General features: G+C 33.4%; 6 protein-coding genes across 13 annotated transcripts in view; 4 read left to right on the top strand and 2 right to left on the bottom strand.

Moving 5' to 3' along the window:
- The window catches only part of LOC126917548 (uncharacterized), a 42,307-nt gene extending 35,952 nt beyond the window's left edge, over positions 1–6,355 (top strand). For all 6 annotated transcript variants that reach the window (XM_050724501.1, XM_050724500.1, XM_050724502.1 and 3 more), the window contains exons 2-6: positions 788–857; positions 2,823–3,548; positions 3,932–4,160; positions 4,246–4,336; positions 4,848–6,355. In XM_050724501.1, the coding sequence (XP_050580458.1) occupies positions 806–857; positions 2,823–3,548; positions 3,932–4,160; positions 4,246–4,336; positions 4,848–4,958 (1,209 nt within the window). In that variant the 5' untranslated portion in view covers positions 788–805 and the 3' untranslated portion in view covers positions 4,959–6,355. The remainder of the gene's footprint in view (positions 1–787; positions 858–2,822; positions 3,549–3,931; positions 4,161–4,245; positions 4,337–4,847) is intronic.
- Positions 6,356–6,497: 142 nt separating this feature from the next.
- On the top strand, positions 6,498–9,387 carry LOC126917544 (lipid scramblase CLPTM1L). The gene is made up of 8 exons (XM_050724492.1): positions 6,498–7,058; positions 7,333–7,453; positions 7,529–7,749; positions 7,847–8,132; positions 8,204–8,392; positions 8,471–8,646; positions 8,716–8,967; positions 9,039–9,387. The coding sequence occupies exons 1-8, from the start codon at positions 6,805–6,807 to the stop codon at positions 9,127–9,129; spliced, it is 1,590 nt and encodes a 529-aa protein (XP_050580449.1). The 5' UTR covers positions 6,498–6,804; the 3' UTR covers positions 9,130–9,387.
- On the bottom strand, positions 9,038–19,175 carry LOC126917540 (exocyst complex component 2). Of its 3 annotated transcripts, none has more exons than XM_050724478.1 (12): positions 19,055–19,175; positions 18,671–18,971; positions 18,418–18,613; positions 17,846–18,347; positions 17,496–17,785; positions 17,233–17,417; positions 17,044–17,158; positions 16,682–16,963; positions 16,190–16,516; positions 15,925–16,109; positions 15,635–15,846; positions 9,038–9,100 (listed from the first exon to the last, which is right to left on the bottom strand). In XM_050724478.1, the coding sequence occupies exons 1-11, from the start codon at positions 19,161–19,163 to the stop codon at positions 15,660–15,662; spliced, it is 2,679 nt and encodes an 892-aa protein (XP_050580435.1). In that variant the 5' UTR covers positions 19,164–19,175; the 3' UTR covers positions 9,038–9,100; positions 15,635–15,659. The 3 variants fall into 3 exon arrangements, with proteins under 3 accessions (XP_050580435.1, XP_050580436.1, XP_050580434.1); XM_050724479.1 differs by lacking the exon at positions 9,038–9,100 and adding an exon at positions 15,455–15,581; XM_050724477.1 differs by lacking the exon at positions 9,038–9,100 and adding an exon at positions 15,455–15,566.
- On the top strand, positions 9,808–15,639 carry LOC126917539 (putative phosphoenolpyruvate synthase). The gene is made up of 18 exons (XM_050724475.1): positions 9,808–10,334; positions 10,404–10,525; positions 10,597–10,735; positions 10,821–11,001; positions 11,078–11,188; positions 11,265–11,489; positions 11,551–11,678; positions 11,747–12,078; positions 12,152–12,297; positions 12,381–12,647; positions 12,717–12,867; positions 12,950–13,489; positions 13,553–13,855; positions 13,917–14,306; positions 14,476–14,801; positions 14,875–14,959; positions 15,033–15,333; positions 15,397–15,639. Exons 1-18 carry the CDS (start codon positions 10,205–10,207, stop codon positions 15,456–15,458), a joined length of 3,939 nt encoding a protein of 1,312 aa, XP_050580432.1. The 5' UTR covers positions 9,808–10,204; the 3' UTR covers positions 15,459–15,639.
- Positions 19,176–20,132: 957 nt separating the features above from the next.
- Positions 20,133–23,987, top strand: LOC126917437 (RAC serine/threonine-protein kinase). Its single transcript, XM_050724284.1, has 7 exons — positions 20,133–20,469; positions 20,811–21,078; positions 21,170–21,407; positions 21,500–21,697; positions 21,778–22,048; positions 22,130–22,366; positions 22,465–23,987. The coding sequence occupies exons 1-7, from the start codon at positions 20,388–20,390 to the stop codon at positions 22,803–22,805; spliced, it is 1,635 nt and encodes a 544-aa protein (XP_050580241.1). The 5' UTR covers positions 20,133–20,387; the 3' UTR covers positions 22,806–23,987.
- Positions 23,894–26,429, bottom strand: LOC126917439 (acid phosphatase type 7). The gene is made up of 8 exons (XM_050724289.1): positions 26,302–26,429; positions 25,711–26,206; positions 25,422–25,616; positions 25,017–25,344; positions 24,751–24,933; positions 24,473–24,692; positions 24,208–24,402; positions 23,894–24,136 (listed from the first exon to the last, which is right to left on the bottom strand). The coding sequence occupies exons 2-8, from the start codon at positions 25,808–25,810 to the stop codon at positions 24,035–24,037; spliced, it is 1,323 nt and encodes a 440-aa protein (XP_050580246.1). The 5' UTR covers positions 25,811–26,206; positions 26,302–26,429; the 3' UTR covers positions 23,894–24,034.
- Positions 26,430–26,742: the final 313 nt, after the last annotated feature.

The following is a 26,742-nucleotide window of genomic DNA, read 5'->3' as shown; positions in this document are numbered from 1 at the left end:
AAGTACCGATACACGACGGTACGACGTAGCCATGCATTATTACATTTTTTTTTTTTTTTTAAGATTATTATTGTGCTTTAAATTTAAGCCGCTGTTTCGCTGTACTTATGTACGATATTTTAATTTATGTCCTGAAAGCCTGGACGCAAAAAACAGGACTGCATGCAATAGCAGTGTGCTTGGCAACTAAGTGACTGCGCATTTTGTCGTTAGGTGGTAATGCTAAAACCCGCAGTCACTTAGTTGCCAACCGTCGAAATTTTCAACGTTTTATCGACGATATACGAGGTGTGCAGAAGTTTAGCGTTCAAACTTTGCCACTATATTCTATAAGTAGAAATAAAATTAAAAAAAGAAGTACGAAACGTAAAGCTTGGTTTATCGATACAAAGGTGGTATCGATGTGCTATGGAATTTATCGTTAGATCGATATTATTGTTAACATTTGTGCAACGATCAAGTTGGCAACTAAGCGATTGCGGATCTTGTCAATACCGCCTAATGGCAAAATCCGCAGTCACTTAGTTGCCAACCCAATAATCTTATCTTGCACTGGACCTTTTAGCTTGAACGAAGGATTTGACGAATTTCTAGAATTATTACGGTGTCGTAATAATTCGTAATTACGTAATTTTTCACGAATGTATTCGCCAACTGTGTACAAAGACGACGAACGGTTCAGGAATTGTTGGCGAACCGAAGCTGGCACACGCCTCTGTTTCGCGATGGTTATTGCAATAATGGTTGTTGCTGCTTTGATCGACTGATTTTTCCAACTCTGTTTCAGGCACACGCAGATGACGCGATGACGCTGCATTGGTGGATGCACTGGTTCTGGGTTACCGCTCAATTTCTCGGTACGTTCTGAATAATCTTTAAAATCAAGGACATCTGGCTACTTGGTTTTCTTACTTCTTTCACGCGTTCCCAGACATTTAGTTCAACTCGTTCAGCAACTGAGCCGAAATTCAAATTCGTCTACGAATTCTAGTTCATGTTCCAGCATTTACGATCTAAATAGAAGTGGCGTGAAACGCCGCACGCATGCAATTACGATAGACGTTTACATCGAGAGAGGAAAATCTTGCCAAGGACTCTCGCAACTGCATATTCGCTTGCCTCTCTCCATCGTCCAGAAATTGTCCGAACGTGGCAATAATTTTTCACGAACAAAAAGCCTTCGTACTATGTAACGCAGTTAATAGTAATAGCGGTATAAATAATGGTAGTAATAACAAAAATACCGATAGAGATAACAATATGATATGATCTTTCGTTCTGTAGTTGAAGTTCGCGTTCAAATAATTAAATTAAAGAGGCGATTCTCGCGTAACAACGATAGAAGCAAATGATCTTTGTTAATTTTTTGTTATTTTAGGCCAACTATTTACCGATTACGTGGGACTAGACCTTCTTCGATGTAATTTCTTTATTTCAGTTCTCCTTATTGTTCATTGTATATCATGCTAGTCTCGTGAGACCATCTTTGACGATGTAATCATCGTTGGCGTGCAGTATGGTATCGTAATTGTCAGAATGCAAAAGTTAAGACATTTTTTTTTTTTTAATTGCAGCGACCTTGAAATCTTCTCCGAACGTGACGTTACGATTATTAAACGAACACCTCCGTCTTTTATTACATATTCTTCTAGCTAACATCCAGACGTTTTCAAAACGCTAGAAACTTGTGACACTTTCTTTCGTTCTTCTTAAATTGCTTACAATCAATTCCACATTGGAAATTATAAGTATGTTTGATGGCTTTGTTTAATGACGTGAAAGCAACCTTATTAGTTGCACCGTATGTTGTATATTGCATACAATGCATACGACAGACGTAGGAATGTTATTCTCTAGCGATCTCAGAACATGAAGAATTTATTTTTGTTCTTTTTCTTTTTTTTTTATACAAGGCCACATATCATTTACTGAGTCTGGTTACCAGATTCAGCAGCATATCTTCTTAATCCGTAATTTTTAATCTGTTCGATCGTTCGCTTCGTTATCGCGATACAAACTTTTAAACAGCTCGAGTTTAAAAGCGATGCTGGCACTGTATTGGAAACACCGAAAAGCTACGATCTTGAGTTTTGGCAATGCCAGTAGCAACATCACGAGAAACATCTTTAAAGGTGTTCCTGTGGCATAGCGGATTATGCAACAGGGAACGAGCTCGTAGCGTTTTGCAAAAGTCTGGATACCAGCTACGAAAATACGCGACGAAGAATGGAGGTACGCGTTAAAAAATATTAACACGCCATTCGCAGGAGATTCCTAGCTCGTCGTAAGATCAAATACACGAGTATATAGCATATCCCCGTCGCATATCGTGCAATTTTTGTCTGACACATTTTTTCCTGTCGTTCATGCTTTTCGAAATATTTGAAGATGAAGATTCCAGATAAACCGGACACACTGTATGTATAACATACGTATGAAACACGTACTTGCCCCTCGATGAATCCTGATAAATGGAACGCTAAAGGAGCGCTCAGGCGATCAATATTATTGTCAATATTTAAGGTTCTCAATATTATCGTACATAAAAGACCCTCTAGACGGTCAATATTATATTGTCAGTAGAATGTCGAAGAGCCTTAAATATTGACAACGATATCGATCGTTTGAACGCTCCTTGCTACATTGTGTTTAATTAAAATTTACAGCGAATGATAATGTTCGAAGTAAAAGAATTACTTTGCATCTGATATGTTCAAACTTACGAGTAACTGGATAGTAAAATATATGTTACGTGTAGCTAAATTAAGCGCGTACAAACAGACCTGTACTCTGCATATAACATGGAAATTTGTGATTTTCAGTGATCTTAGGGAACCCAGTGCCGTCGAGCACGGCGGAGCCGCGTGGCCAGGTGCAGGATCGCCTGAGCTCAGAACCGACATCCGAAATCGCTTCTATAGAAGCGGAGAGATCATCCGAGCTTCGACAGAGCTTCCGTGTAGCCAAAGCAATCGGTCTTCATCCTCCCACAAATACAGCAGTGATCTTGGAGAGACAGTCGAGCACGATCTCCACTCCCATGGAGGTCGGTCCGAGCGTTATCGAAAGCAGTACCGATCCCATAGACGAGTATCACGGAGGAAACGCGAGCAACGCTGTCGTCAATCTGGACACCGTGAAAAGTTTCACGCCGCAGTTAATCAGCGACGTAGCTGGCGCAGAGAGGATTCGAAATACTGCAACGAAGAAGGACAGTAAAATCACGTGGATCCTAACAACGAACAAAACTGGCGGTAGATCGAAGTACGAACAGGAAGAGAAAGTCGATGAAAATGGGAATCGGAACGCCAGCACTGACGAAGTGGAGGATCTCACGGTGCTACCTCTTCAGGAAGAGGTGTCTAGAATCAGGCTGGTACTGAATAAAACGAAACCCTCCTCGCTTTTATCTTCCTCGTCCTCCTCTTTCTCGTCGTCCGCTGGTAGTTCCGGCATCAAGACGTTCAATCGATCGGACGACATCGAAATCAACGGAGAGTTGATAGAGGAGCCACGTGTGTTCGCCACTGCTGCTTCCATTCTGGAAGGTAGCACGTTTTTCTTTTTTACAAAGCTTTCCGCTTGGATAGATTTTTTACTTGTTAACGAGATTTTAATATTGGCTATAACGACACGACGAGTAAAATAATAGAACGAATAAACACTGTTGCGTAGCTGTTTTGTAGTATGAATGTAAAATTTTGTAATACGAAGTGAAAAATGTATCTGGTTGGAAATTTTACTGCCCCATTGTATGCGTTAGGCGCATGTAAAGATTTTTGTAAAATATCGAAACTCGATTTGCCTGTTAAAGGGCAAGATCGAGATTGGGGCGTAAAGGTTGCGGAATCGTAACAAAATTTAAATAGAAAGCGAGATCTTCTTTGGAATTGCGTTGCATCAAAAATGATCTGCTGTAAATACGTTACAGTCGGAGTGAGCGAATCGACACGATTGAGCAGAGCGCGGAGCACATTTCCCAAAGAGTTCCAAAGGGATCAGGTACAGGGAAACCATCTTACCGATTACAATGAAAGCAATAACGACGAGCAGGAAAGCGGTTCGAGATCAACGGTAGACATCGCCGCTATTACCGGAAGCTGCGTAGCGACTGTAGTTTTACTCAGTACAATGGGTAGCCTTGGATTCATTATGTACAGGTAATTAACGCGTTACGAACCGAATCTTGTTGCGTAGGAGACGAAACGACTTTCAGCATTGCATAGAAAAATTATTTCGTTACAGACGTAGGTACCTGAATCCGCCACAAACGCTTAACAGCGACAAATGCAGTAACCCCGATAGTTCCGGTTATATCGATGATTCCACGATTCGCGTAAGTACGAATATTAAAAAGCATATCGGAGCTTATCATGGTTGTACGATAGTAGGAGCGTTCATTTTGGAAGAATTCGATGGTGAAGTTCTTATTTGAAATAAGGAACATTGCGTTAAATATCGTATATTTATATTTATATCATGATCCTAATATGTTTCAATTTCATTTGTGCAAATCGCCAAAATCATCTTCCAAATAACGTCGAATGATTCGACAACAAGCGTGATAACTCAACTAACTTTTATGTGGCAGGAGATCATAGTGGTGAAAAGATCATAGTAATGGACTATTTTGTTGTTATTAAAAGTACTGAAGGTATTTCTTAAAATTGAGAAAACGTGTTGCAAATACACACACATATAAATAAGTTTGTTAAGTAATAATTTTGTTAAGTATTGTAAAACACGAATGATCAATATTTTTTAATTATTGACCACTATGGTACTCGGCTCATCAAATGATGCTTAATAGTAATACGTAATGTATTAAAATAAACGTTCATTTACAGGATAATTCCGAAGAAATGTACAGCTTGGATAATGATTCGTTTTTAAATTCGTTAGAAGCGATGACAATACAAAATTATTGGACGGATAGTGTGAAGCATACGAAACTATGACAAAAGAAGATAATTCAACCCGGAAAGAGGATGGAAACGTTCAGTATTTCTGATGGCGAGGCGCACGAACAAATATCGTTGTTGGAACAATAGCATGTACTTACTCGATGAGTGCCCGGAAGAAAGTGAATATTTGCCGTAGTATAATTGTATAGACACGCAGGAACGTTGTTTTCCTCCGAATGTTTGAACGCAATGGCTGGTTAGCGATTCCGATAAAAATATGAGCGAATAAAATATTTTAAGTCGAAGATTTTCAAAGACTTTTTAGGTAAAAAAGAAAACTCCGTCGGTCTTACGATTTCTTAAAGAAAGCTTGACGATACATCAAAATTGCATGGTCTGCGCGCATTCCTGTATTCGCGTTATACATGGAACACGCGTGCGAATTTGTGACTATATCGCGTGCGAATTTGTGAATATATCGCGTGCGATGTATAACGTGGTATATACGTGTATCACGCACATGCCTGAATTTTGATTTTGTCACTCGTTCCCTCTATTTTTCTACCATGATAACAATTGGCAATGATCGAGGTATTATTAAAGAAAGACAGCGATACCGTCACTTTCGTCGGACTGCAGTGATCGAATAGTGCAATAAAATGTACTTCATTGATGCGATAATTATAACGAGATAAACTTTTTAGAGCGGTAAGTACAAATAAAACGATTAATGTTTAGCTAAATATTATTATATTAAAGGCGCGAAACGTAATTTAATAAAACTGAATTCCTACGAATCGTCGGAGAACTAATTGTATCATGATAAGAACTACTTCCGTACTACTTGTACTATCTTGGATTTCGATTTCTACAAACTGTACTCACGTATATCGTCTCTTAATTTAAGATCCAACTTCAACGTTTCTTACAGTCTTCGAACTTTTATTGAAAGATTAACGCGGTTCTAAATAGAATAACGGGATCTGAATACCTTCTCGCTTGCATACATGGTCAGCTTCGAATATTTTCAAGATGTAGAATCGGGCTAATAAAAGATCGGACCAAATACATACCGTAGTTTATAGCTTTATGCCTTTATAACATATCCAGCAAGAAGAAGTAAGGAGATTTCATTCTCTTATTTTCCACTTAACTTCTAGCTTGTACATATGTACATCTACATGTACTATACAATTAATTATGTTATTAAGTATGTCTATGTATAGATGTGCGAATTTATGACGGTTCCTCGGAGCCTTCGAAATACAGTTTACGTTCTAGTAGAAGTTAGCATTTGTTTGTTCGAATATATTTCTATACGAATCTTGAACCGTGAACGGTGAACGAAGAGGAAGATTTATTGTGATAGATCGTAGCGTTTAATAAATGTAAAATTATTATTAACTTGTTTTATGCTGATGATTGTGAATAAATCTACACGTATATTATTATTATTATTATTACTATTATGATAAATTAACTTTTTCTTCCTATTTTTGTTATAAAACAGATAAATTCCAAAATAAATAAATTCCATTATTAAAATATCGTTTGCGCTCTTTTTAGTTTATTTAGTCGTCATCAGATGGCGTTCGTATCCTGCTTTCACGATGGATTGTTCACGTACCGTCGTCACCGCTGATTGTCCCGTTACAATTTTTTTGATCATATTTTATACGTTTTTAAACCGATAATGTATTAAAATACGTTACATACTAATAAACTGGTATCGATAACATGTCAATGAACTTGAATGTGTTAAATGTGCACTGAAGTGAAACGAAATAACACAAATATTCACGGTTATGTATCGTATGGAACGCGATATCAGCTAAGTTTTTTGATTCGCTTAGTTGAAGACGAATGATGTTAAAAATATTTTAAGAAAGAATTTGTAAAAATGCAGTGGCCATCCTTTACGTTTATATTAACGAAACTATTTCTGGCTTATATCGTTTATTCGATTTATAATTTGTCTTTGTTGTTCGTGGCACCGGCTTGTGAAGAAGGCAAACTATGCCTGACGTCGTTTTTAAGTCAAAAACAGCAACTGCAATTGCAAATTTACAGTTCCGTCGACAAATATCCTACCGAACAGCAGATCGATTTCGTATACGCTAGTGAAAATTTCAATTATACACACACGAATAGTCTGTGAGTAGATATTCTCTATTTATGCACTCGTGAGAAAATTAAAAACTGCAGAATACATGTAATATAAGTAAAGTAAAAGTAAATATATAAAATATCCAAAATATAACACTCGTTATAATATTTTGTGAACAAAATAAATGCTTTGGTTACATTCCATTTCTTGAGATAAAAGTATGAATTTGCATAAATATCCTTTACCGTTTATTTATAAACATTAAATTTTAAATGCATGCACCTCTCTTTATATGCAAACATATATATATTTTTCTTTCAGTCCATTAACTTTGAATGTTCCACGCAAGACACGAAATAATGGAACATTGTTTTTGCATATTATCGTTGCACCGATGCTTCCTTCTAGGAAGTATGCAAAAGGTATTACCAATATAAAGAAGGTATGAAAAATAATATGAATTTTATTTTTATATATAATTTTTTTATGTATGTATCTAACAATGTAACTATTGTAGGATCCATATGTATCTTACATTCCTATTAAAATCACCCAATATACCATTCCTGAAGCGGAAGCTTTCAATCTATTAGGTGAGAGAAATTCAAATCCCAAGAAGAAGCAAAATTTTGTAAATCCAGTGACACATATTAAGAGTCGCGTAACGTTTACGATAATGACTGATGATGTGAAGCTACCTGTGCATAATTTACCGGTGGAACTTGTGAATCACTTAAAGTATATTAGCATTATTTACATATATTTTAAGCATTGATATTATATAACATTAGTATTTTCATTATTTAGAAAAACATTAGAATTTCCATTATTTCAGAATCATACATGGCAGTACATTTTTACCTATAATTAACTGTGACTTTTTACAAACCAGACATCGTGATTTAGTGAAAATCATGCCTCAGAATAATACAGTTAATATCACGTTGCAATATTCTCCAATTTCTATTGGGAAGTTAAGGTTGCTGTTGCATGTGGAAGCTACTATGCAAAATTTAAAAACTCTTGGATTTTCTGATAAAGATGTAGATGAAGTGAAAGGAATTTTTGCAGATACAAACATATATATTCTAGGAGGAACTTTTCTTATTGCAGCCATTCATGTATGTAAACTAAAGCATAACTACAACATAGTTTGAAATATAATTTAATACAACATTTTATATTTCCGTAGCTGCTATTTGACTTCCTTGCTTTTAAAAATGATGTGAGTTATTGGAGAAGAAAAGATAATCTTGTGGGCCTTAGTAAATGGACTGTTGTATGGCGAGGATTTAGTCAGACTGTTATTTTCCTTTACTTACTAGACGAAGGTTCATCTCTACTTGTTCTAATCCCTATTGGAATTGGATCTATTATAGAGGTAATGGTAAACTGCATAGATGTAACTGTTAGTACTTTACATACTCTTCTTCTTTTTTATGTTCTTTTTTCTCAATAGATGTGGAAATTAAAAAAAGTGTTGAGACTTAGGCTTAAAAACAATAATAACAACAATATAGCTGAAGTTAGAACAAGAGAATTCGATGCTGAAAGTATGCATTACTTAAGTTATTTATTGTATCCTCTTGTTATCGGCGGTGCAATCTATTCTTTACTTTATCAACCACACAAAAGGTATACAACTGTATGTAACTAGAAACTTTTGTATGTAAATATCTATGCATATAATGTTTTGAATTTCAGTTGGTACTCGTGGAGTATAAACTCCTTAGTAAACGGTGTTTATGCATTCGGGTTTTTGTTTATGCTTCCGCAACTTTTTGTAAACTACAAACTAAAATCCGTGGCACATTTACCATGGAGAACGTTTATGTATAAAGCATTCAATACATTTATAGATGACGTCTTCGCATTTATCATTTCAACACCAACCGCGCATAGAATAGCGTGTTTTAGAGATGACGCAGTTTTTCTCATTTACCTTTATCAACGATGGTGAGTCAGGAACTTTTACGTTTTATGTACTTATATGTAGACTTTACCCTGACAAATGTCATCATTTATAGGTTGTATCCGGTAGACAAATCTCGTCCAGATGTTGATGTTATTGGCGAGGAAACTGTTAATTCTGAAAATTCAAATAAAAAGACCGAATAAGCTGAATATTCAATTTCTAGTATCTCTTTAAATATGTGCATCTGAAATTACTAAATCTGACATTGAATGATGTTTCACTAGTGCATACCGATATGAATGGCTAAATGGTATGGTTTTCATAATATTTTAGAAGTAATCTCTTGTTATATACGCACTTACATTGTTAACAGACAGAACTGATATATAACGATCTTTCATTGTGATATATTAGAAAAAGATTGTTAAAGTGTGAAAATATAGCGAAGAATATTTCTTTTACTTTGTATGGTTTTTATATGATTTTTACAACGAAATTTTATAAATAGTATCATGTGTATCATTTGAAGATATTTAAATTGATTTAAATATTTTACGAATTTTTTATAATTTTAAGTGATTATATAATATAACAAGATTGTAAGCAATAATATAATCACCAGACAAAGTCTAAAACGGTGCAGATAAAAATTTAAAAATTGATTTTCTTTTAAATTATCTATAGCCAACTATTATCATATATTTTTTAATTAAAATTATCAGACATATATTTATATGATGTTTGAGAACATTACGGTTGGATTTACTAAAAGATACTCTGTGTTTTGAAGTTTACTGGTGTTATGTAATTATTTTTCAAGGTCGTCTTTGGAATGTGTCATTCAAGCTATTCGCGGATAGCAATTTGCTGTCATTACATATCATATACATATATATATATATATACATATATACATGTATACTTGTGTTCAGTTACATTTCATGTTTGCAATTGATTGAAATGTTATTTATATGGTCGCAAGATAAGATTGCGTACCTGCGCGGAAGATATTTAAATTGAAAAATTTATACAAGTTTAATAATGATCGTTAAAATGTACGTTTTTACACATAAAATCAGCATTTATCTATCAAGTAATGATAAGTGATTGATAATCAATCAAGATTATAGAAACCAGCAATATCGCGAAGAAAACAATACGGATAAACTTTTTATCAAATTTCATTGCTACTACTTACTTTAACGGCGGAAGTGTGTAATAAAATAACATTCTCACTAACAATCAGAAAACAATCCATTAAAAAGCAACTAATTCACAATGATAAGCGTCCCATTTGTTTTTAAAATTTTACTTTCTATCTTTTTACCATTGTGGCTATATGTTTGGATTAGTAGAACAGTTAAAAAATATAATACATCATGTTTAGATTTGAAACAAAATATTCCAAGTAAGTATCTTTTATTAATTCACATAGATAAAATAGGTATGCATATACATTACCAAAAATTACTTTTAGGTACCTATTTCTTATTAAAATATTGGTGGGCAGAATATTGTATTAATAAGATAAAAAAGAAAAAAGGACATTCAGATTATGAAAAAAGTCACTTAGAAAATTCAAAGATTAAAGATAAAAATGTAAGTATTTTTTCTTTTATTAAGTTAGGAAGAGTTATTAAATTTATCCAGAATGATTTCTATTTGTTTAGAGTGCCAACAGCATATTTTTTTATGGTGCAGATCAAAAAGGGAATTCTTTAGTAATTAAATTTACTCGTAGAGCATTCAAAATAGCAGAAATATCATTGCAACTTGTCACATCTGATGGCCATCTATATGTCTTGCCTGGTATGAAAATGTTCATGATGTATCATGAATTTCTTTTTTCCTTACTAACTAAGGATATAAAATAATTTAAAAATTCTTTTCGCAGAATATCCTGATACAACTTTAACAAGTAGCCTAACTCAGGAATGGACAGCAGGTGGTCTAAAAATTGAATTTTTAGATTTTCAACGACGTTGCAGGATAATTTACAATGGAATGCTTAGAAACTTAACTCAGGGTGATGAATGCAATGATGATAATGTTGAACATGTTCGCTTCAATTTTATGTAATAAATAGCGTCAATTAATTATTAATTAGGTCAGTTAAGTTTTCGGAACTATATTAATAATTTTTTTAATTAGATTTATTGCGAATTCCCAACCATTAAGATGGCCAGAAGATTGGAGTTCAAAATTACATGCAGAAGCATTAGCTTGTGAACCTTGGAAGAATCCTGACTGGATAAATAAAATGTATTCAATAATTATAAAAATGCTATTGTATATTATTGTTTTATTCACGTAAATAATCCACCTCTGATTTTTACAGAAAGTTACTTGAGTATACAGGTTTTGATCAATGGGGATCTATGCTAGGTCAAATAACATATAAAGATGGATCTGTCTCTTCACTGTATTTGCGCGGACTTCATCAATATCGTTGGGGGAAGCATGAATCTTATGAATTTTATGAATCAGTTACTTTATTTGGAGTAATGTTATATGGCGCTATGTATTATCTTAATATGAGCAGTACAAGATGTAGTTTTCCACAGTAAGTTGAATAACATATTATGACTAAAATTGCTATATTGAGTGGAAATTCTTAATTTCAGAATACAATTTGGTCAATATAGAACTAATAATGAAAATATAGCAGAGATTAGCAAGATAGGACTCAAATTATCCGATTTTAAACAAAGAAAGCTTAATAATAATTTGGAATATAAAACATGGTTCATAGGTAAATTGAAATTGATTGAATATATTTCATATAAAACTTGTAGATAATTGTTGTACATTTAATTTCAGCTGAAAATAAAAAGTACGATATTATCATAAAACCTAATAAGACAATAACTCTATATTACGGTCAACCATGGAATTCGCTAAACAAAATTTTTACTGTAAAGTTAGAAATGAATGGAAAATCAGGTGTTGGATTAATGCAATTATGGTCTCTCTACAATGGATCATATAAAGCAAAAGTGCATCCACCTATACAACTGTTAAAACAACCTAGTATTTCTGTCCAAAGAAACGATTATGTTGTATATTTTAATGATGGAAAATGCCAAAATGAAAATATTGTCGGTGGAAAAGGATTTTCTCTTGCAATGTTAACTTCTGTTATAGATACAGATGTAAGTCATGATACAAATTTTATTGTTTTACTCTAAGTTCTTAAAATATTTTAACATGCAGCAACTTTTATAGTTTGTTGTGCCAAAAGGATTTTGTGTAACTGTTTTTGCCCTTGAATTGCAATTACATAGACATAAAGAATTGCAAGAAATAATTAATGATATCGAGAATGTTAGTGTTGGGAAAAAAGATGGTGATCTCCAAAAATATTGTGATGAGTAAATTACCTTGCTTAATACTATTATAGAATATTGAATATTTTGTTACTGAATAAATAATATTTATCATTTTTTATTTTTAGAGCTATGCGTATCATCGAATCGACTCCTATTATTGACGAAGTAAAAGATGCAATTTTAAAAGCAATAGAGAACATAGAGTCAGAAAACAATGATGATAAACCATACAGGTATGCGATAAGATCTAGTGCTGTAGGTGAAGATAGCGAAGAAACTTCGGCTGCTGGCCAAAATTCAACTTATTTAAGTATCCAAGGTGAAGATAATATCATCAAGAGCGTAGCTAAGTGTTGGGCGAGTTTGTTTTCATATCAAAGTGTCAAATATAGGTAACATGATAATATAATTAGCTTTCATAATATTTTGAATACTTATGTATTAAATAACTTATATATTAGAAAACAACATGGGATGTTTGTAAAGACATCTATGGGCGTGTGTGTACAAAAGATGGTAAATGCTAGTGCTGCAGGTGTTATGTTCACCAGACATCCGACTACTGGAGACCCGTCAAATATTCTTATTACAGCTAATTATGGATTGGGAGAGGTAAGATTAAAGTAACAATTACAATATAAATGATAAAAATAATATATAAAAAAAACAACTAATGAAGTTTCTATCTTCTTAGTCTGTTGTTTCAGCAACAGTTGAACCAGATACAATAATTGTTCATAAAAGTTGGGATAATGAATTGACTGTAACAAGTTCTGTAGCAGGGAATAAACATCAAAAGATGCTAGCAAGTGAAAATGGAGTTATTACAATTGAACTCGATGATCAAGAAAACAAAACAATTTGTTTGTCAGAAAAAATTGCTCTGCGATTAGCTACTATAGGGGTAGATTTAGAAATGTTATTTGGTAGTGCCAGAGATATAGAATGGGCAGTAGTCGATGAAAATATTTATTTACTTCAAGCTCGACCTATCACCACTTTATATACGTGGACAGATTTTGAGTTAATGCACGAATTGGATTCAGGCGTCCCAAGCGATATTGACATACTTACATTTGCTAATGTAGGCGAAGTATTTCCATATCCAATATCACCTTTATCAATTTCTATGACTAACAGAACACTTAATTCGTCAACGGCTACTGTATTTCAATCTTTAGATTGTATTTTCTTTCATATCGTTACTATGAAATGCTGCGTGAACTATTATAATGTAAGTAGTATTATGAATTTAATAAAAAAACATATATCTAAAAGATGTTCATTATTATCGCAGGTATTTTTACGAAATCCTAGTGAAACTATAACACTTTTGAACAAAGTCTCAGATATAGCTATTAGCGGAGCTGTTTTAGTCACACCAGAAACGTTGAAAGTTGCTTGTGATAGAAACGGCGTATCTAGTCGCCTAGATCGAATGTTGCTCCTATATGACATGGTAAAGGATGCAATAAAAAATAGCGCAAAAGAAAAAACTGCACAGGAGATTCGTCAAAATTTAAATTTAAATGCAGAAGATTTTCATACCGCTTATAGTTTATATAATGAAATTAATCAACATAAAGATGAATATTCAATGGTGGGTATATTCAGATATTGGAAAATTTTCAGTGGATTATGTAATTTCACAAAACTTTTAGGTCGGAGAATGTCATATGCATACATCAAGAGTTAGTGTTATTTATCAAATTTTTGCGATGGGTTTACTAACAAGTGGCTACAAGGACCTCGCGCAAGAGCACTTTTCAGATATCGCAATTTTGTTAAGTTCTTGTAGCGATATTGTTAGTGGTGAAGTGGTAACAGGACTTAATAAAATAGTGCATTATATTAAGACGAATGAAAAGGGGGAAGAATTTAAAAAAATTGATCCTAGTAAGGGTATCGATTGGTTAAAAATTAATTGCCCACAAGCTGCAAAGGAATTGGATAATCTTCTTAAACAGCATGGATATAGATGCATTCAAGAAATGGATTTTATATCAGAACCATGGTCTCTTAGACCTCAAGATCTTATTAGTACACTTCAGGTAAGCTGAATCATTGGAATATCCGTCATTATTGGAATATGCAATATCATTGGAATATCCGTCATTATTGGAATATGCAATATCATTGGAATATCCGTCATTATTGGAATATGCAATATCATTGGAATATATAACGAATATATTATAAAAAAATTAATTATTTTGCTAGATCATGATGGCGGCTGCAAAACAGAACAATTCAAGCAAATCGCTTAACCCAGAGGAGACAGTGGCGCAATTGAAGACACCAAAGTCGAAAAGTATTAAATGGATCTTGGAAAAACTTGTACCCCTATGTAGACAAGCTGTCGTTCGTCGAGAAATGACGAAATCAATATTTGTATATGTTATACATATATTTAGGCTAGCTTATAGAAGATTAGGGAAATTAATGGTTTTAGAAGGATATCTACCTAGCGAAGACTTAATATTCTTTTTAACGAACGAAGAAATAGGGAAATTATTGAGTCATCACGACACAGCATTAGTACAAAGGTGATAAAATCATTAAATAAAATTTGACTTTTCTTTTGAATTATTATATTGATATACTTTTACAATTTTTTAGAGCTTCTCGTAGGAAAAGAATTTTTCCTCAGTTAAGAAAAATGGAATATCCAGAAGTTAATACTGGAATGCCAATTCCTATGAAGGTAGATTGATATATTATTTTTTGTATGAATACTATTTATATATAAAAATTATAAAACTGTTTCTATATTGCAGAGTAATGTAGATATAGTAGTAGATGAAAAATCTGAAAAAATTCAAGGAATGTCGGTATGCGGAGGCTCTGTTCTTAACAGAGCATGTGTAATCACGGATCTATCAGAAGCACATATGATACAACAGGGTGATATTTTAATTACTCATGCTACCGATATTGCTTGGAGCCCATACTTCCCATTATTGAGCGGTATAGTTACAGAATTAGGAGGACTTATAAGTCATGGAGCTGTAGTAGCTAGAGAATACGGCCTTCCATGCATAGTCGGAGCTAAGAAAGCTACACAAATATTTCAAACAGGTAACATATTATTGTTTTTAAAGAGAATTAAAAACAAACGCTAAAATATAAATAAATTTGTAGGAGACACTGTGCTATTAACCGCGAATACTGGTGTTTTGCAGTTGGTGAAGAAACATGATTAAAAAGGTTACAATTTTTATTTTCCCTTGTACTATATGTATTTATATAATTTAACAATTCAAGGTGAAATTAGTTTCATTTATTCACATTAATAGCGATGAATGTGCAAACTGCAATAAAGGAATCTATTGTAATAATATTTAAAAAGATTACAATAACAATTACAATAAATACTTACTTAGATTCTTAAGTTATTATTAAAGCTATACAGTTGTGACGCGATTAGGATCGGCAATCAATGTAGGAGTATTATTGGTTGCGTCATAGGCAAGACATGATAGTTGCAAATGCATAGACGTTTTTACTTTTACGAACAACATGTCGATTCGCGCATAGTCGTCTTTCTGAACTGGTTTCGGTATTGCAACTAGTGCTTCTTCAAAGAAATCTCTACAGATTAAAAATTAAAATATTAGTATCTTCTTTATTTGTGTAACTAAAAACAGGAAATACCAAATAGATTATTACTTTGCTCTCGGTGTACTGTAAGACTGTAAGGCACTCCGCAGGAGTGTAATATCTGTACGTGCTTGCACAATTCCGGCCGGTCCGAATTGAGTAACACACGACATGAGTCTTGCAAGTTCTTCCGCTACTGTCTCAACTATGTGAGAGAGTACTCGATATAGTAAAGCTGGTGCGACACGGCGCACCTATAAAGAAAAACAAATTGCAATCACAAAAATCACATTAAACGATTAAAAATTGCTTAAGAATGTAAAACGATAGATACCTCTGCGTGAACTGCAATTAAATTTGCTAAGATTTCTTGCGCATACGGTCTCACGTGAGTAGGTTCAGTCTCAAAATCCCATTCTAATCCACCCAGATACATACTTGGTTCAATTGTGCCAACTAATGGGTCACAACGACGTTCCAAATATGCATCCAGTACAGCCGCGTCCAGTGTACCCAGTTGCGTCCAATCGGAACCCCATCCATCCGCATCTGACAAACTCGGATAACCCTGATCCTTCAATGCGTCTCGAATTCTTGGTAGGATGGTGTTCAGTGTATAACGAATATTACTTAATGAGATTAAGAGGTATTGTTCCCACGTCTGATAAAAAATTCAGAAGTAATGCTAAAATATAGCACTGACTTCAAAAGATGCTACAAATTTTTGTACTTTTTTCTAACGACAATTAATATATAGACTATCTTTCCTGAAATAAATGGTCTTCTCTATAAACATACCACGCTGCAAGTATGCTGTAAAACTTACTGGACCTTGTTGCTTGTTATTCTTGCTCTTATAGCCAGAAGGAGAACCAACTAATTGAGATACAGACGATTCGTCAACATCTAGAGCTGCCTCGCAGCCACTGAATGCCAATCGCTGTAGGCAATATCGTGTGAATGTTGTAAACAGTGCCTGGATAGAATGATAGTATAGAAGATGATGAGCAGGATTAGCAAATAAAGGTTCTTCTCGAGGGCCACAAGCAACTACTGTATCGCGCGCCCGCTTTGCGACTTCTATAACCATTTCTTCAAACAGATATGGCTATAAAGACAAAAATGAACAAATTTAACAAAACAATATATATACATATAGTATTTTTATAAACAAGATCCAATTATTACCACTTTCGTAACGCCACCATCTTCATTTAAATATTCAATTTGCCAAGTTTCTTTTTTGTATAATGTTGCTATGTTTGCTTTCGTTTGTTTAAATAGTGTATGAAAACACTCCAGCCTAATTTGAAAAATTTGAATTCATTATATGACAAAACTAAAAAATAGTAATAAAATAGTAACAATATTTTGTACCTCAAGTTAAGTATAAATTTTCCGAAAATATCTAATGCCTCGTTTGGTAAATCCAAATGAATTAATGAAGCGTACATTTGTCTAATCCTACGCAAGATATGTAAAAGCCATACAGCATCCAAATCATCGCCACATGTATCTTTCAAACCTTCCATCGCATGCTCCATGCTTGACAGTACTAGGTTCTGTATCGAAATAATTAATTTTTTATAACAGAGTTGAATTTTTTTTACGATGTTCACTTGATAAATAATTTAACGTACCTTGAAAGGTGTCTGTTTTTCTGCATCCACTGCAACATGTAACTGTCCTGTAAAGTAGCTCTGACCCAATCTCCATAAGTCTGGTAGTTGCTCGACAATTATATCACAAATTGTTTCAATACATGATATTTCTGGGGGAATATTAGTCCCATCATTTTTGTTTGATTTTGATTGTTTACTGTTCTGTATTGACTTTGCTTTGTTCCAATCCTCTCCATTTGAATTATCCACTTCCAAATGTTCTTGTATACAATTGGTAATACTTTTCTTCAAGTAATTCGAATGTGAAACTGGAAAAGGTAATTATTAGCTTTAGCAAACATGTAATATACAATATTATAGACAAATACCTATAGCATCCCAAGCTGGATCTCCTTCAGCTTCCAAATTAACAAGATTTCTAATTATTTTCTTATGTTCCTCCAGACTGAAGGGCATTTCTTCAAGTTTATTTCTTAAATGTGCTTTTAACATGACAATTCTGTTATCGATTTCATTCAGTACTTTTTTAAAAACTTCGACTTCTGTATTTTTAAATAAATTTTTTACTCTCGTGTAATCGTTAATAACAAGATCATAATTGCCCCGTTTTATGTTCTTTTCTATATTAATTGGCATACAAAAAAGGAACTTATATCTCTGCATTACAGACAATGCATTTCTCGTTGCATCTGCTCTGTCTCTTCGTGCTAACACATCGTCAAATAATTTATTAGCCTCTGACATGGACTGTTTAATAGCTTTTTCTAACTTTTCAGTGGGATCACTGCCATATGTTTTTATATCTGTTTCAAATTGTTCTTTTAATAATGTTATTGTATCTAATTGTTCCATTACAGACCCTACATTAGCCTACAAAAAAATAAACAAGATACTAAGTAAAAATATAAGTATTAACTTGTCTCCTTAATTTAACAATCACCTTTAAAAATGATAGTTGACCCTCTTTTTGGGAATTCACTTTTCTTTTGAGAAAAGCCAATCCAGCCCTTAAATCTTCAAAAGTAGTAGCATGGTGATGTTGCAATAAGAACCAACCAGGGTGAAATTTTTCACTAGTAAGATCTCCACTACCTTCCCCAAAAAGTTCCATTAATTCATCTTCAGGGAACTTCTTACTACAAAATGATACATTAAAGAATTTCTGTTAACTCAAATATGTTAGATGAACATACTCATTGCCTTCTACGCTTAAACCTAAAGGGTCTTCTTGTTGATAATTCGTTGGAGAGAGTGTCCTTCTCCCCCAGACAAAACTCTGCATAGGAGCTTCCTCCACCCATACTGCAGATTCTTTCATAGGACCTATCGTTTCATGATAACCACGGAATTGTACGGTTGATGTTCCTGGTCCTCCACTGCGTGTAGTTACTATAATATCACCCCGACCTTTACAAGGTCCTGATCTGGCAATGATCTTATTTGAAGATTTCCATTCTGCTGATAAGAAGCAATCACATCCGCATATTGTTAGACCTAAATACATTAAAATTTCCATTGATGAAAAAGTTTCTTTACCATTAACAATATAAGTGAGTATCTTAAAAAGTGAAATTAACCTATGAGATCTTGAGCTTTGTTACCCAGAAATTCACCGCGAACAATCACGCGGGTACCTGGAGGTCCTTCCTTAGGAGATACTCCTGTTACCACTGGCGGTGGACCCATTAATTTAATATTTTATTAATTTAATATTTTAATTTAATATTTTTATTAATTTAATATTTTAATCCAAAATTCTACTATCTTCGAGTAAACAAATATTGATTACACATAATTCTAATTTTAATAATCAAACAGGTTTGAAATCCTGCCTTCAGTTCGATGGACAACGATTACCATTTTTTTTATAAACTTCTCTCAAATCTTATCTTCTATACTAATTCACAAAGAGACAAGTAAGTTAGAGGGAAAAAAAATCACTGTCAAAGCGAATGTCGGCCGATAACCCAGTGACAAACGTGATTGTCGATGCGATAGAGTGGAAGGTAGACAAATTTTATAAAACACATCGAAACTGAATACATATTCACGATAAAGTCATTATACCACAACGATATTGAAAATGATTTAAAACAACTTTGAATTAACTTTATCGATAAAAAATATTCATTTCCATGTAAATTACGGCCGTGCTACGCCTTTTGATTAGTTATCTATAGCTGTCGATAGGCATCTACATCATCGCTACAGCTATTATTTCACTATACATATCTATAGATTTTTATATTTAATTCTATTAGAATAGTATACGACTTTGGAATTTGTGTCTATATTTTAAATAGAATTAATAGAAATTTGTTACGTAAGCTCAAAAATATTATAAGCAACTAATAATTTCCAGAGATTATAATTAAAATATAGTAATTGGAACGCAATGTAATAATGCACAATATTTGAAGAAACACGGTTATTTTTTATTAAAATTCGTACAGTCGTACATAATAATGTAGGTCTAAAATGTACATACATATATATATATATATATATATAATAAATCATAATAAACAAAGGGTTTTGCGCATGCTTTTCCGAAAGGATAGAATATATATAGAAAGGTGTAAGCGTCATCAATATCCGTATCGATAACCCGAGGTTGATTGAAAGTAGACAGGCATCGTTCAATGAAAATTCTTCTTTATTCGTAATTGATTACTGCGCCATCTCCGGTATACGAGAAAGCAATGCTAGTTTTAGTTAGTGCGCATTAGTGTGTCTGTCGATCACAGAGTATAAGTTGAGTTTACCTGCCAAACGTGTATCTATGATTGCTCAAGTTTGTATACTCGTGCCATTCTCGGTGTTGTATTTCGATAATTTTCCTGGAATATTCCGGCTAGACAGGGACACCGAGTATCCGCATAGTGTGTGCAAGTGCGCATTAAAGGAGTTATGGGAGACGCAGCGATGAACGTCGCAGCGTCCGGTGGCGGCGGTCAGCGTGTCGTTAAGGAAGGCTGGCTGCAAAAACGCGGTACTACAGAGCAGTTTCATAATATTTATGTTTACTTCTTTCCTTCATTTCGATCGGGCCGAGTCTAAATTGAAATAACCTCTTCTCGTTTTCTCAAATCTTCTCCTCTGTTATCGTATCCCTCCTTTTAATAATTAAACGTCAAGATTAAAAGTAATTTTTTCATGAGAATTTTAGAAAGCAGAATTACTATAATATTAAAGTATTAGACTGTTCGTTTCAACTTTGGACATTATCTTACACTAAATAGATATTATTTACATATTTTGTAAAGGATAAATAAATGCTTGATATTTATAGAGGTGATATATTAAAGATGATTTTTTATTTGTTATGTGTAGGAGAGCATATAAAGAATTGGAGGTCAAGGTATTTTGTTTTGCGGGACGATGGTACTTTAGTTGGGTTCAAAGCTAAGCCGGATCAACAAATGGCAGCTGCGGCACAGCCACTGAACAATTTTACCGTTCGTGGTTGTCAAATCATGTCTGTAGATAGACCTAAGCCTTATACTTTTGTCATAAGAGGTTTGCAATGGGCTGCTGTAATTGAGAGGACTTTTCATGTAGAAACAGAACAAGAAAGAGAAGATTGGGTTGCAGCAATAAGGTTTTAAATTAGATAGAATAACATACTTTGCAAGCCTATAGATTTCTGAAAATATATAAATATTTCTGTCGTCTTTTATTTTCTTTTATAGATATGTAGCTGCCAGGTTAGCAAGCGAGAAACAAAGTCAACAACAGCCTACGCAGATGCAACATTCGTCCTCGTCTGAAGATGTTGATATGGAATCTTCGGGAGGTGGTAGGTCAGATTCTTGTGGATCTGTCGGAGTAGTGTCTTCGGATGTAGATGGTGGCAGTATTGATGAACTATCTGCAAAATTTAGTGTTCAAGGAACATCGAATAGTAAAAGTACAGGGAAAAAAAAAGTAGTATGTATATAATTGGTGTTGTTCTCTACACATATCATTCTAAATCTAGATATTTTGCATTTAATAATACATATTCTGATCTTCCATTTCAGACTCTTGAAAATTTTGAATTTTTGAAAGTTCTGGGAAAGGGTACATTTGGGAAAGTAATCCTTTGCAGAGAAAAGGCAACGGGCCATTTATATGCTATTAAAATATTACGAAAAGAAGTTATTATTCGTAAAGACGAAGTCGCGCATACACTTACTGAAAATAGAGTACTGCGAACTACGAATCATCCGTTCCTAATTGTATGTCGTTTTTATATTGTTATATCGTCCTTGTGCAAGAAGAATTGTGTAAGAATAATTAATGTTTTTTTAATTTTCAGTCTTTAAAGTATAGCTTTCAAACAGCGGACAGGCTGTGTTTTGTAATGGAATATGTAAATGGCGGAGAGTTGTTCTTTCATTTAAGACGTTCTCGTGTGTTTGGCGAGGATCGTACTCGGTTTTACGGTGCTGAAATAATTTCAGCATTAGGTTACCTTCATTCGCAGGGTATCATTTATCGTGATCTCAAATTGGAGAATCTTCTCTTAGACAAGGATGGACATATTAAAATAGCTGACTTTGGATTATGTAAAGAAGATATAACGTACGGTAAATAGCTTGTGCATACTCCAATATGAATTTGTGGATTTGAAAATGGTAAAAAATACCGGTAACATTTCAAATACTCAGGGAGAACGACGAAAACATTCTGTGGAACTCCTGAATATCTTGCACCAGAAGTGTTAGAAGATAACGATTACGGACGAGCCGTAGATTGGTGGGGAGTCGGTGTTGTTATGTATGAAATGATTTGTGGTCGATTACCTTTTTATAATAAGGACCATGAGAAGCTTTTCACGCTTATTGTAATGGAAGAAGTAAGATTTCCTAGAACGATTAGTAATGAAGCAAAAGACATGCTTGGTGGTAAGTAGGTGGTAAATCGAATTGGAAACTCCAAATCTCGGGCGAAAATTCATCTTGTGAAATTGATGGATTTTGTTAAGCTTTTAATTTGTTTTCAGGATTACTTATAAAAGATCCAAGTAAAAGATTAGGTGGTGGACCTAACGATGCGAAGGAAATTATGGATCATGCATTTTTTTCGTCAATTGATTGGTCGGATCTTGTACAGAAAAAAATTCCTCCTCCTTTTAAACCTCAAGTAACGTCTGACACAGACACCCGATATTTTGATAGTGAATTTACGGGTGAAAGCGTCGAACTTACGCCGCCTGATCAAGGATTTTTAGGTAGTGGAGGTGGTTTGAATTCGATAGCCGAAGAACAAGAGCATTTCCCCCAATTTTCCTATCAGGAAAGTCACTCAGCAGCAACATCTTCCATTGTTTCCATTAATCACTGACAGTATCAAGCTTTCCCTTTGTTTACATATTGAGATGTATGGCTACATGCATGAGAAAGTCAGACATTCGATTACGACGAATATTTGCAGTTTGTCTACCAATTTGGAAGAATTTTTTTAACGCAGATAAATCGAAATATCAGTTATTTTCGCTAATTTATGATGCTTTTTTATGCATCTTTATAAGGTTTTAACACATATCTCCAATGGCAGATTCGTGTGTATGTGTGTAAGTATATACGCATACATGCACATACTCATTGAAATTGTACATGAAAAAGTTATGTACTATAGGATCCAATTAAATTAATATTTATACCTGCTGAGTAGGTTCGCGGTGATATAACGGGGATTGAATGTTTTGTTAAACCGAAGGCAGAATAAGAAAGATAAGAAGCTTATCCCGTAAACTGTGTTACATTATAAACAGTGGCATGCTTCTTTTATATGGAAAAACGATATTTGATAATCGTAGCTACAGTTTCTTTTTTTAATGAAGATGATGTTCAATATTTTCTGGCTTTGTTGTCAATTCTATCGCAATAATTTATAGAAGGGCAGTTCCTGGTTATTTTTTTAAATTCATTAGTCAAATATTATAGCAGAAGCCAAAATAGCAAATTACACTTGGCAAAGAGCCAGTCAACGGGCAAATGGATTTTCCATTTTAAAAGTAGCAGTATAGAAACATTAATAGCTTTAATTGAATTAGTATATAAATCTGAAATCAATTTCTAACATCAAAAGAAAGCGTTTCTTTGTTATACTACTACTACTACTGAATTTGGAAGTGTTCTTTTTTTCTTAGTACGAATCACACTATTCATCATGTATCATTGACAAATATTGATTTACTGTGAGAATCAGATGGAAATATGAAATGCTATCATAATATTATATTATTAATATTATATGCTATAATGATTATATATATACATATATTTATATTTTAACAATTAAAGGATTATATTGTATGTACGCATTATTAATAATTTCCATCTCATTTGTAATTAGCAAATTTTTGTAGTTTATCCGTTTTTACGCAAGAAGGAATGGGAGAAATTTTTTACAATAGAATTAAAAATCAATTGTTTGAAGTTGGTAGATACGCAGTTTTGCTATTTACCACAAAAGAGCATGATACATTGTCGAAAAAGATAAACGATAAAAGTTATGTCTGTATATCGTTTTAATTACTTTGTCCTAAATTATATCTTATGTTCCATGTTTTATATTTTATTTGCAAGAAGATCCACATTGTATGATGGTAAGACATTATCCTTTATGAGCCAAACATGATCCAAAACTGCTCCTTCTTTGTCATCGGATACCTATGATATATCGTTAAATGAATAGTAACAAATATTCATTTCCCATTTGTTTTTCCCATAGTATATAATACCTGTTCGAGATAAAGATGAGTCTGATTATATGCTTTCATTCGGGTATATCCATAATCAGAGCTACGGTACGCAGACCATTCTGGTTTATGCGGAATAAACTTTTCGCGACCTTCTTTACATCCTGCTGATCCAGTTATTATATGCACAGGTGCCTTGTAGTTTTTGTACGGATTTTCATAACTACCATTTTGTACCTAAAAATTATTTCACTTTACTTATTTTGAACGAATTTAAGACGATGATATTTTCATGATGATAGATTACCTTAAAATTGTATATGGGCCACAAACGTTCATAACTATGTTCATGAGCCCATAATAATAAATCTACTTTGTACTTAAAGAAAAGATCCTCGAGACCAAACCAATTTACAATTGGCAATCCAACTCTTATTAAACTTTGATGATTGGTGCAGTCATCGGCATTAGCATTGCTGCAATACATTGGTCTGTGACCAAATACAACTATCCATGGTCTTTGTGCCCTATAAAATATTGTTATTAATTTCTGTTGTATTCTGATAGAAAAACATACAAACTTACCTATTCTTTGGCATGTTTGCTTCTGTTAAATCTTTTTCTAACCAGTTATACTGTTTAACAAGTTGCTTTATACCATAATTCATAAAGTAATAAGCTTCTGTTTCAATTCCTATGAAGTGAACTGGTCCTACATTAAAACTATACCATAAACCTTCAGAATTGCCAGGCATTGTAAAACGTGACCTAATAGCATATTTATTTATTTTAACAATGAAGAAATGATAAATGAATAAATTGATAATCTTAAGCATAAAATATATCCTGACCTGTAATTACTGAAGTTATATTTCTCTTCATGATTACCAGGTACTGTCATATATGGTAAATATGCAGCCACTTCTTGTATTTGTTTCATAAATTCATCTCCAACACGTGCATTATCCGTATTCATGTCATACGCAAAATCTCCAATGTGAATTGCTGCATCATATAGTCCACGTTGTGCTTCTTCTTGCAATCTAGGTAAACTTTGAGCATTTTCATTACCCATATCGCCAAAAATAACAATGTGAGGTGACCATTTTGCTGATACCTCGGGGGCAGTTTTTAGATAAAATATATTGGACCATCCGTATTTGCTACCACAGTGATACACTATTTGAAAAATTTATATACATATGTATATAGCTGATTTAAGATCCAATAAATAAGTAGAAAGTTAGTTTACTTACGGTAATTGGAATTAGGTTCTAAATTTTTTAACCATACTCTATGAATATATTGTTTTTGTTTTTCATTTCCACCATCAATAAATAAAGTAGAATTTCCTTGAGCTGTAAGGATTAGTCCTCCTATTCCATATTCAACGATTGATTCATCAGTATTGTTTCTTGTGGTCCATGTTACAACAATGTCATGAATAGTATCTAGAAATTATAAGACATTTGTTAATAATTAATTACAGAAGTCCTTTAAGGAAGTAGTATAGTAAGAATATAAGTAATTTGGAATATGTTTTACCTCCATAGGATAAATGTACAGCTTCAGGTTGGTAGTAAATAACATTGCCTATTGTGACTGAAAACAAAGATAAAACAACCAATCCAATTGTCAAATCCATTTCTCATTAATTCACCAAGGACGGAAGTCACGTTGATTTATATCAGTCACGATGATATTCGATCAATTTATTTCTTCACTTATGAATATGTGAAAATGCTGACGTTTGTGGAAACTTTAAAATTCAGACAATAAGGTCTTGAACTGTGTTCAATCGAATACAAAGAAATACTGCATTTACAGACTGTGTAACAAACATTCAATTAGACTCCAATCGCCTAAGATCGTGTATCAGCAATGAGTCAGGCATTATCAACGAAACTCCTATCAGCTGTTTAGCTTCTATCAGCACTCTAAATTATAGAATGTTAAACATACTCCTAACTGCAGGATTTTATTGAATTCCAGCATTATTTCAGTCGAAAACAAGATCCAAATTAACACTCTGACAAATTACCTGAAATGTTCAAGATCAGAACTCACGTGATAGCGCCATCTCGACTATAAGTATGACTCTAATGTATTATTGTCCATATTGCACAATGCACTTACGTTGAAGTATTCAAAAGATATGATAATTAATGGTAGCTTATATTCAACTACAAATTACCATTCGTTGAATTCAAATATCACATCTGAAGAATTACTATAATCATTCAAATGCAATTGAAAGGAAAAATTTGGGGATCACAAATAATATTTTTCATTTCTTCCTAAATATTGATAAGAGATATGTATTCCTAAATTGAGTTAATATTTGTCGTACACGATAGAAGCTGGCAGAAAATAATGCTAGAAGTAGAGAGTGTAATTATGAAGTTAGCATCCCTTATATTGATCACGCGCTCTGTCAGTTCGTCTTCTCTTTTCTTCCCAAAGAGCTCTCCTATTCTATTGCTCTTGCGCGGGTACGTTTTTACACGTCCAGTATACAAGAACGGCTGTGTATAAATGAACTCATCGAACATTATCTGAAACTCAAGTTTTAACCTA

This window comes from Bombus affinis, chromosome 6 (assembly GCF_024516045.1).
Source record: "Bombus affinis isolate iyBomAffi1 chromosome 6, iyBomAffi1.2, whole genome shotgun sequence".
Classification (NCBI taxonomy): domain Eukaryota; kingdom Metazoa; phylum Arthropoda; class Insecta; order Hymenoptera; family Apidae; genus Bombus; species Bombus affinis.
The sequence above is the reverse complement of the archived record's forward strand: the minus strand, read 5'-3'. Positions and strand labels throughout refer to the sequence as shown.

Coding starts and splice junctions, on each gene's coding strand:
- LOC126917544 (XM_050724492.1), top strand. CDS start 6,805: ATGCAGTGGCCATCCTTTACGTTTATATTAACGAAACTATTTCTGGCT. Junction 7,059..7,332: donor TATACACACACGAATAGTCT/GTGAGTAGATAT, acceptor TTTTTCTTTCAG/TCCATTAACTTTGAATGTTC. Junction 8,393..8,470: donor GAATTGGATCTATTATAGAG/GTAATGGTAAAC, acceptor TTTTCTCAATAG/ATGTGGAAATTAAAAAAAGT.
- LOC126917539 (XM_050724475.1), top strand. CDS start 10,205: ATGATAAGCGTCCCATTTGTTTTTAAAATTTTACTTTCTATCTTTTTA. Junction 10,526..10,596: donor CAAAGATTAAAGATAAAAAT/GTAAGTATTTTT, acceptor CTATTTGTTTAG/AGTGCCAACAGCATATTTTT. Junction 12,648..12,716: donor TATCAAAGTGTCAAATATAG/GTAACATGATAA, acceptor CTTATATATTAG/AAAACAACATGGGATGTTTG.
- LOC126917540 (XM_050724478.1), bottom strand. CDS start 19,163: ATGGGTCCACCGCCAGTGGTAACAGGAGTATCTCCTAAGGAAGGACCT. Junction 16,517..16,681: donor ATAACAAGCAACAAGGTCCA/GTAAGTTTTACA, acceptor ATTTTTTATCAG/ACGTGGGAACAATACCTCTT. Junction 16,110..16,189: donor TAATTGCAGTTCACGCAGAG/GTATCTATCGTT, acceptor TTTTCTTTATAG/GTGCGCCGTGTCGCACCAGC.
- LOC126917437 (XM_050724284.1), top strand. CDS start 20,388: ATGGGAGACGCAGCGATGAACGTCGCAGCGTCCGGTGGCGGCGGTCAG. Junction 21,079..21,169: donor GATTGGGTTGCAGCAATAAG/GTTTTAAATTAG, acceptor TTTCTTTTATAG/ATATGTAGCTGCCAGGTTAG. Junction 22,367..22,464: donor AGCAAAAGACATGCTTGGTG/GTAAGTAGGTGG, acceptor ATTTGTTTTCAG/GATTACTTATAAAAGATCCA.
- LOC126917439 (XM_050724289.1), bottom strand. CDS start 25,810: ATGGATTTGACAATTGGATTGGTTGTTTTATCTTTGTTTTCAGTCACA. Junction 24,934..25,016: donor TATAACTTCAGTAATTACAG/GTCAGGATATAT, acceptor ATATGCTATTAG/GTCACGTTTTACAATGCCTG. Junction 24,137..24,207: donor CTCATCTTTATCTCGAACAG/GTATTATATACT, acceptor GATATATCATAG/GTATCCGATGACAAAGAAGG.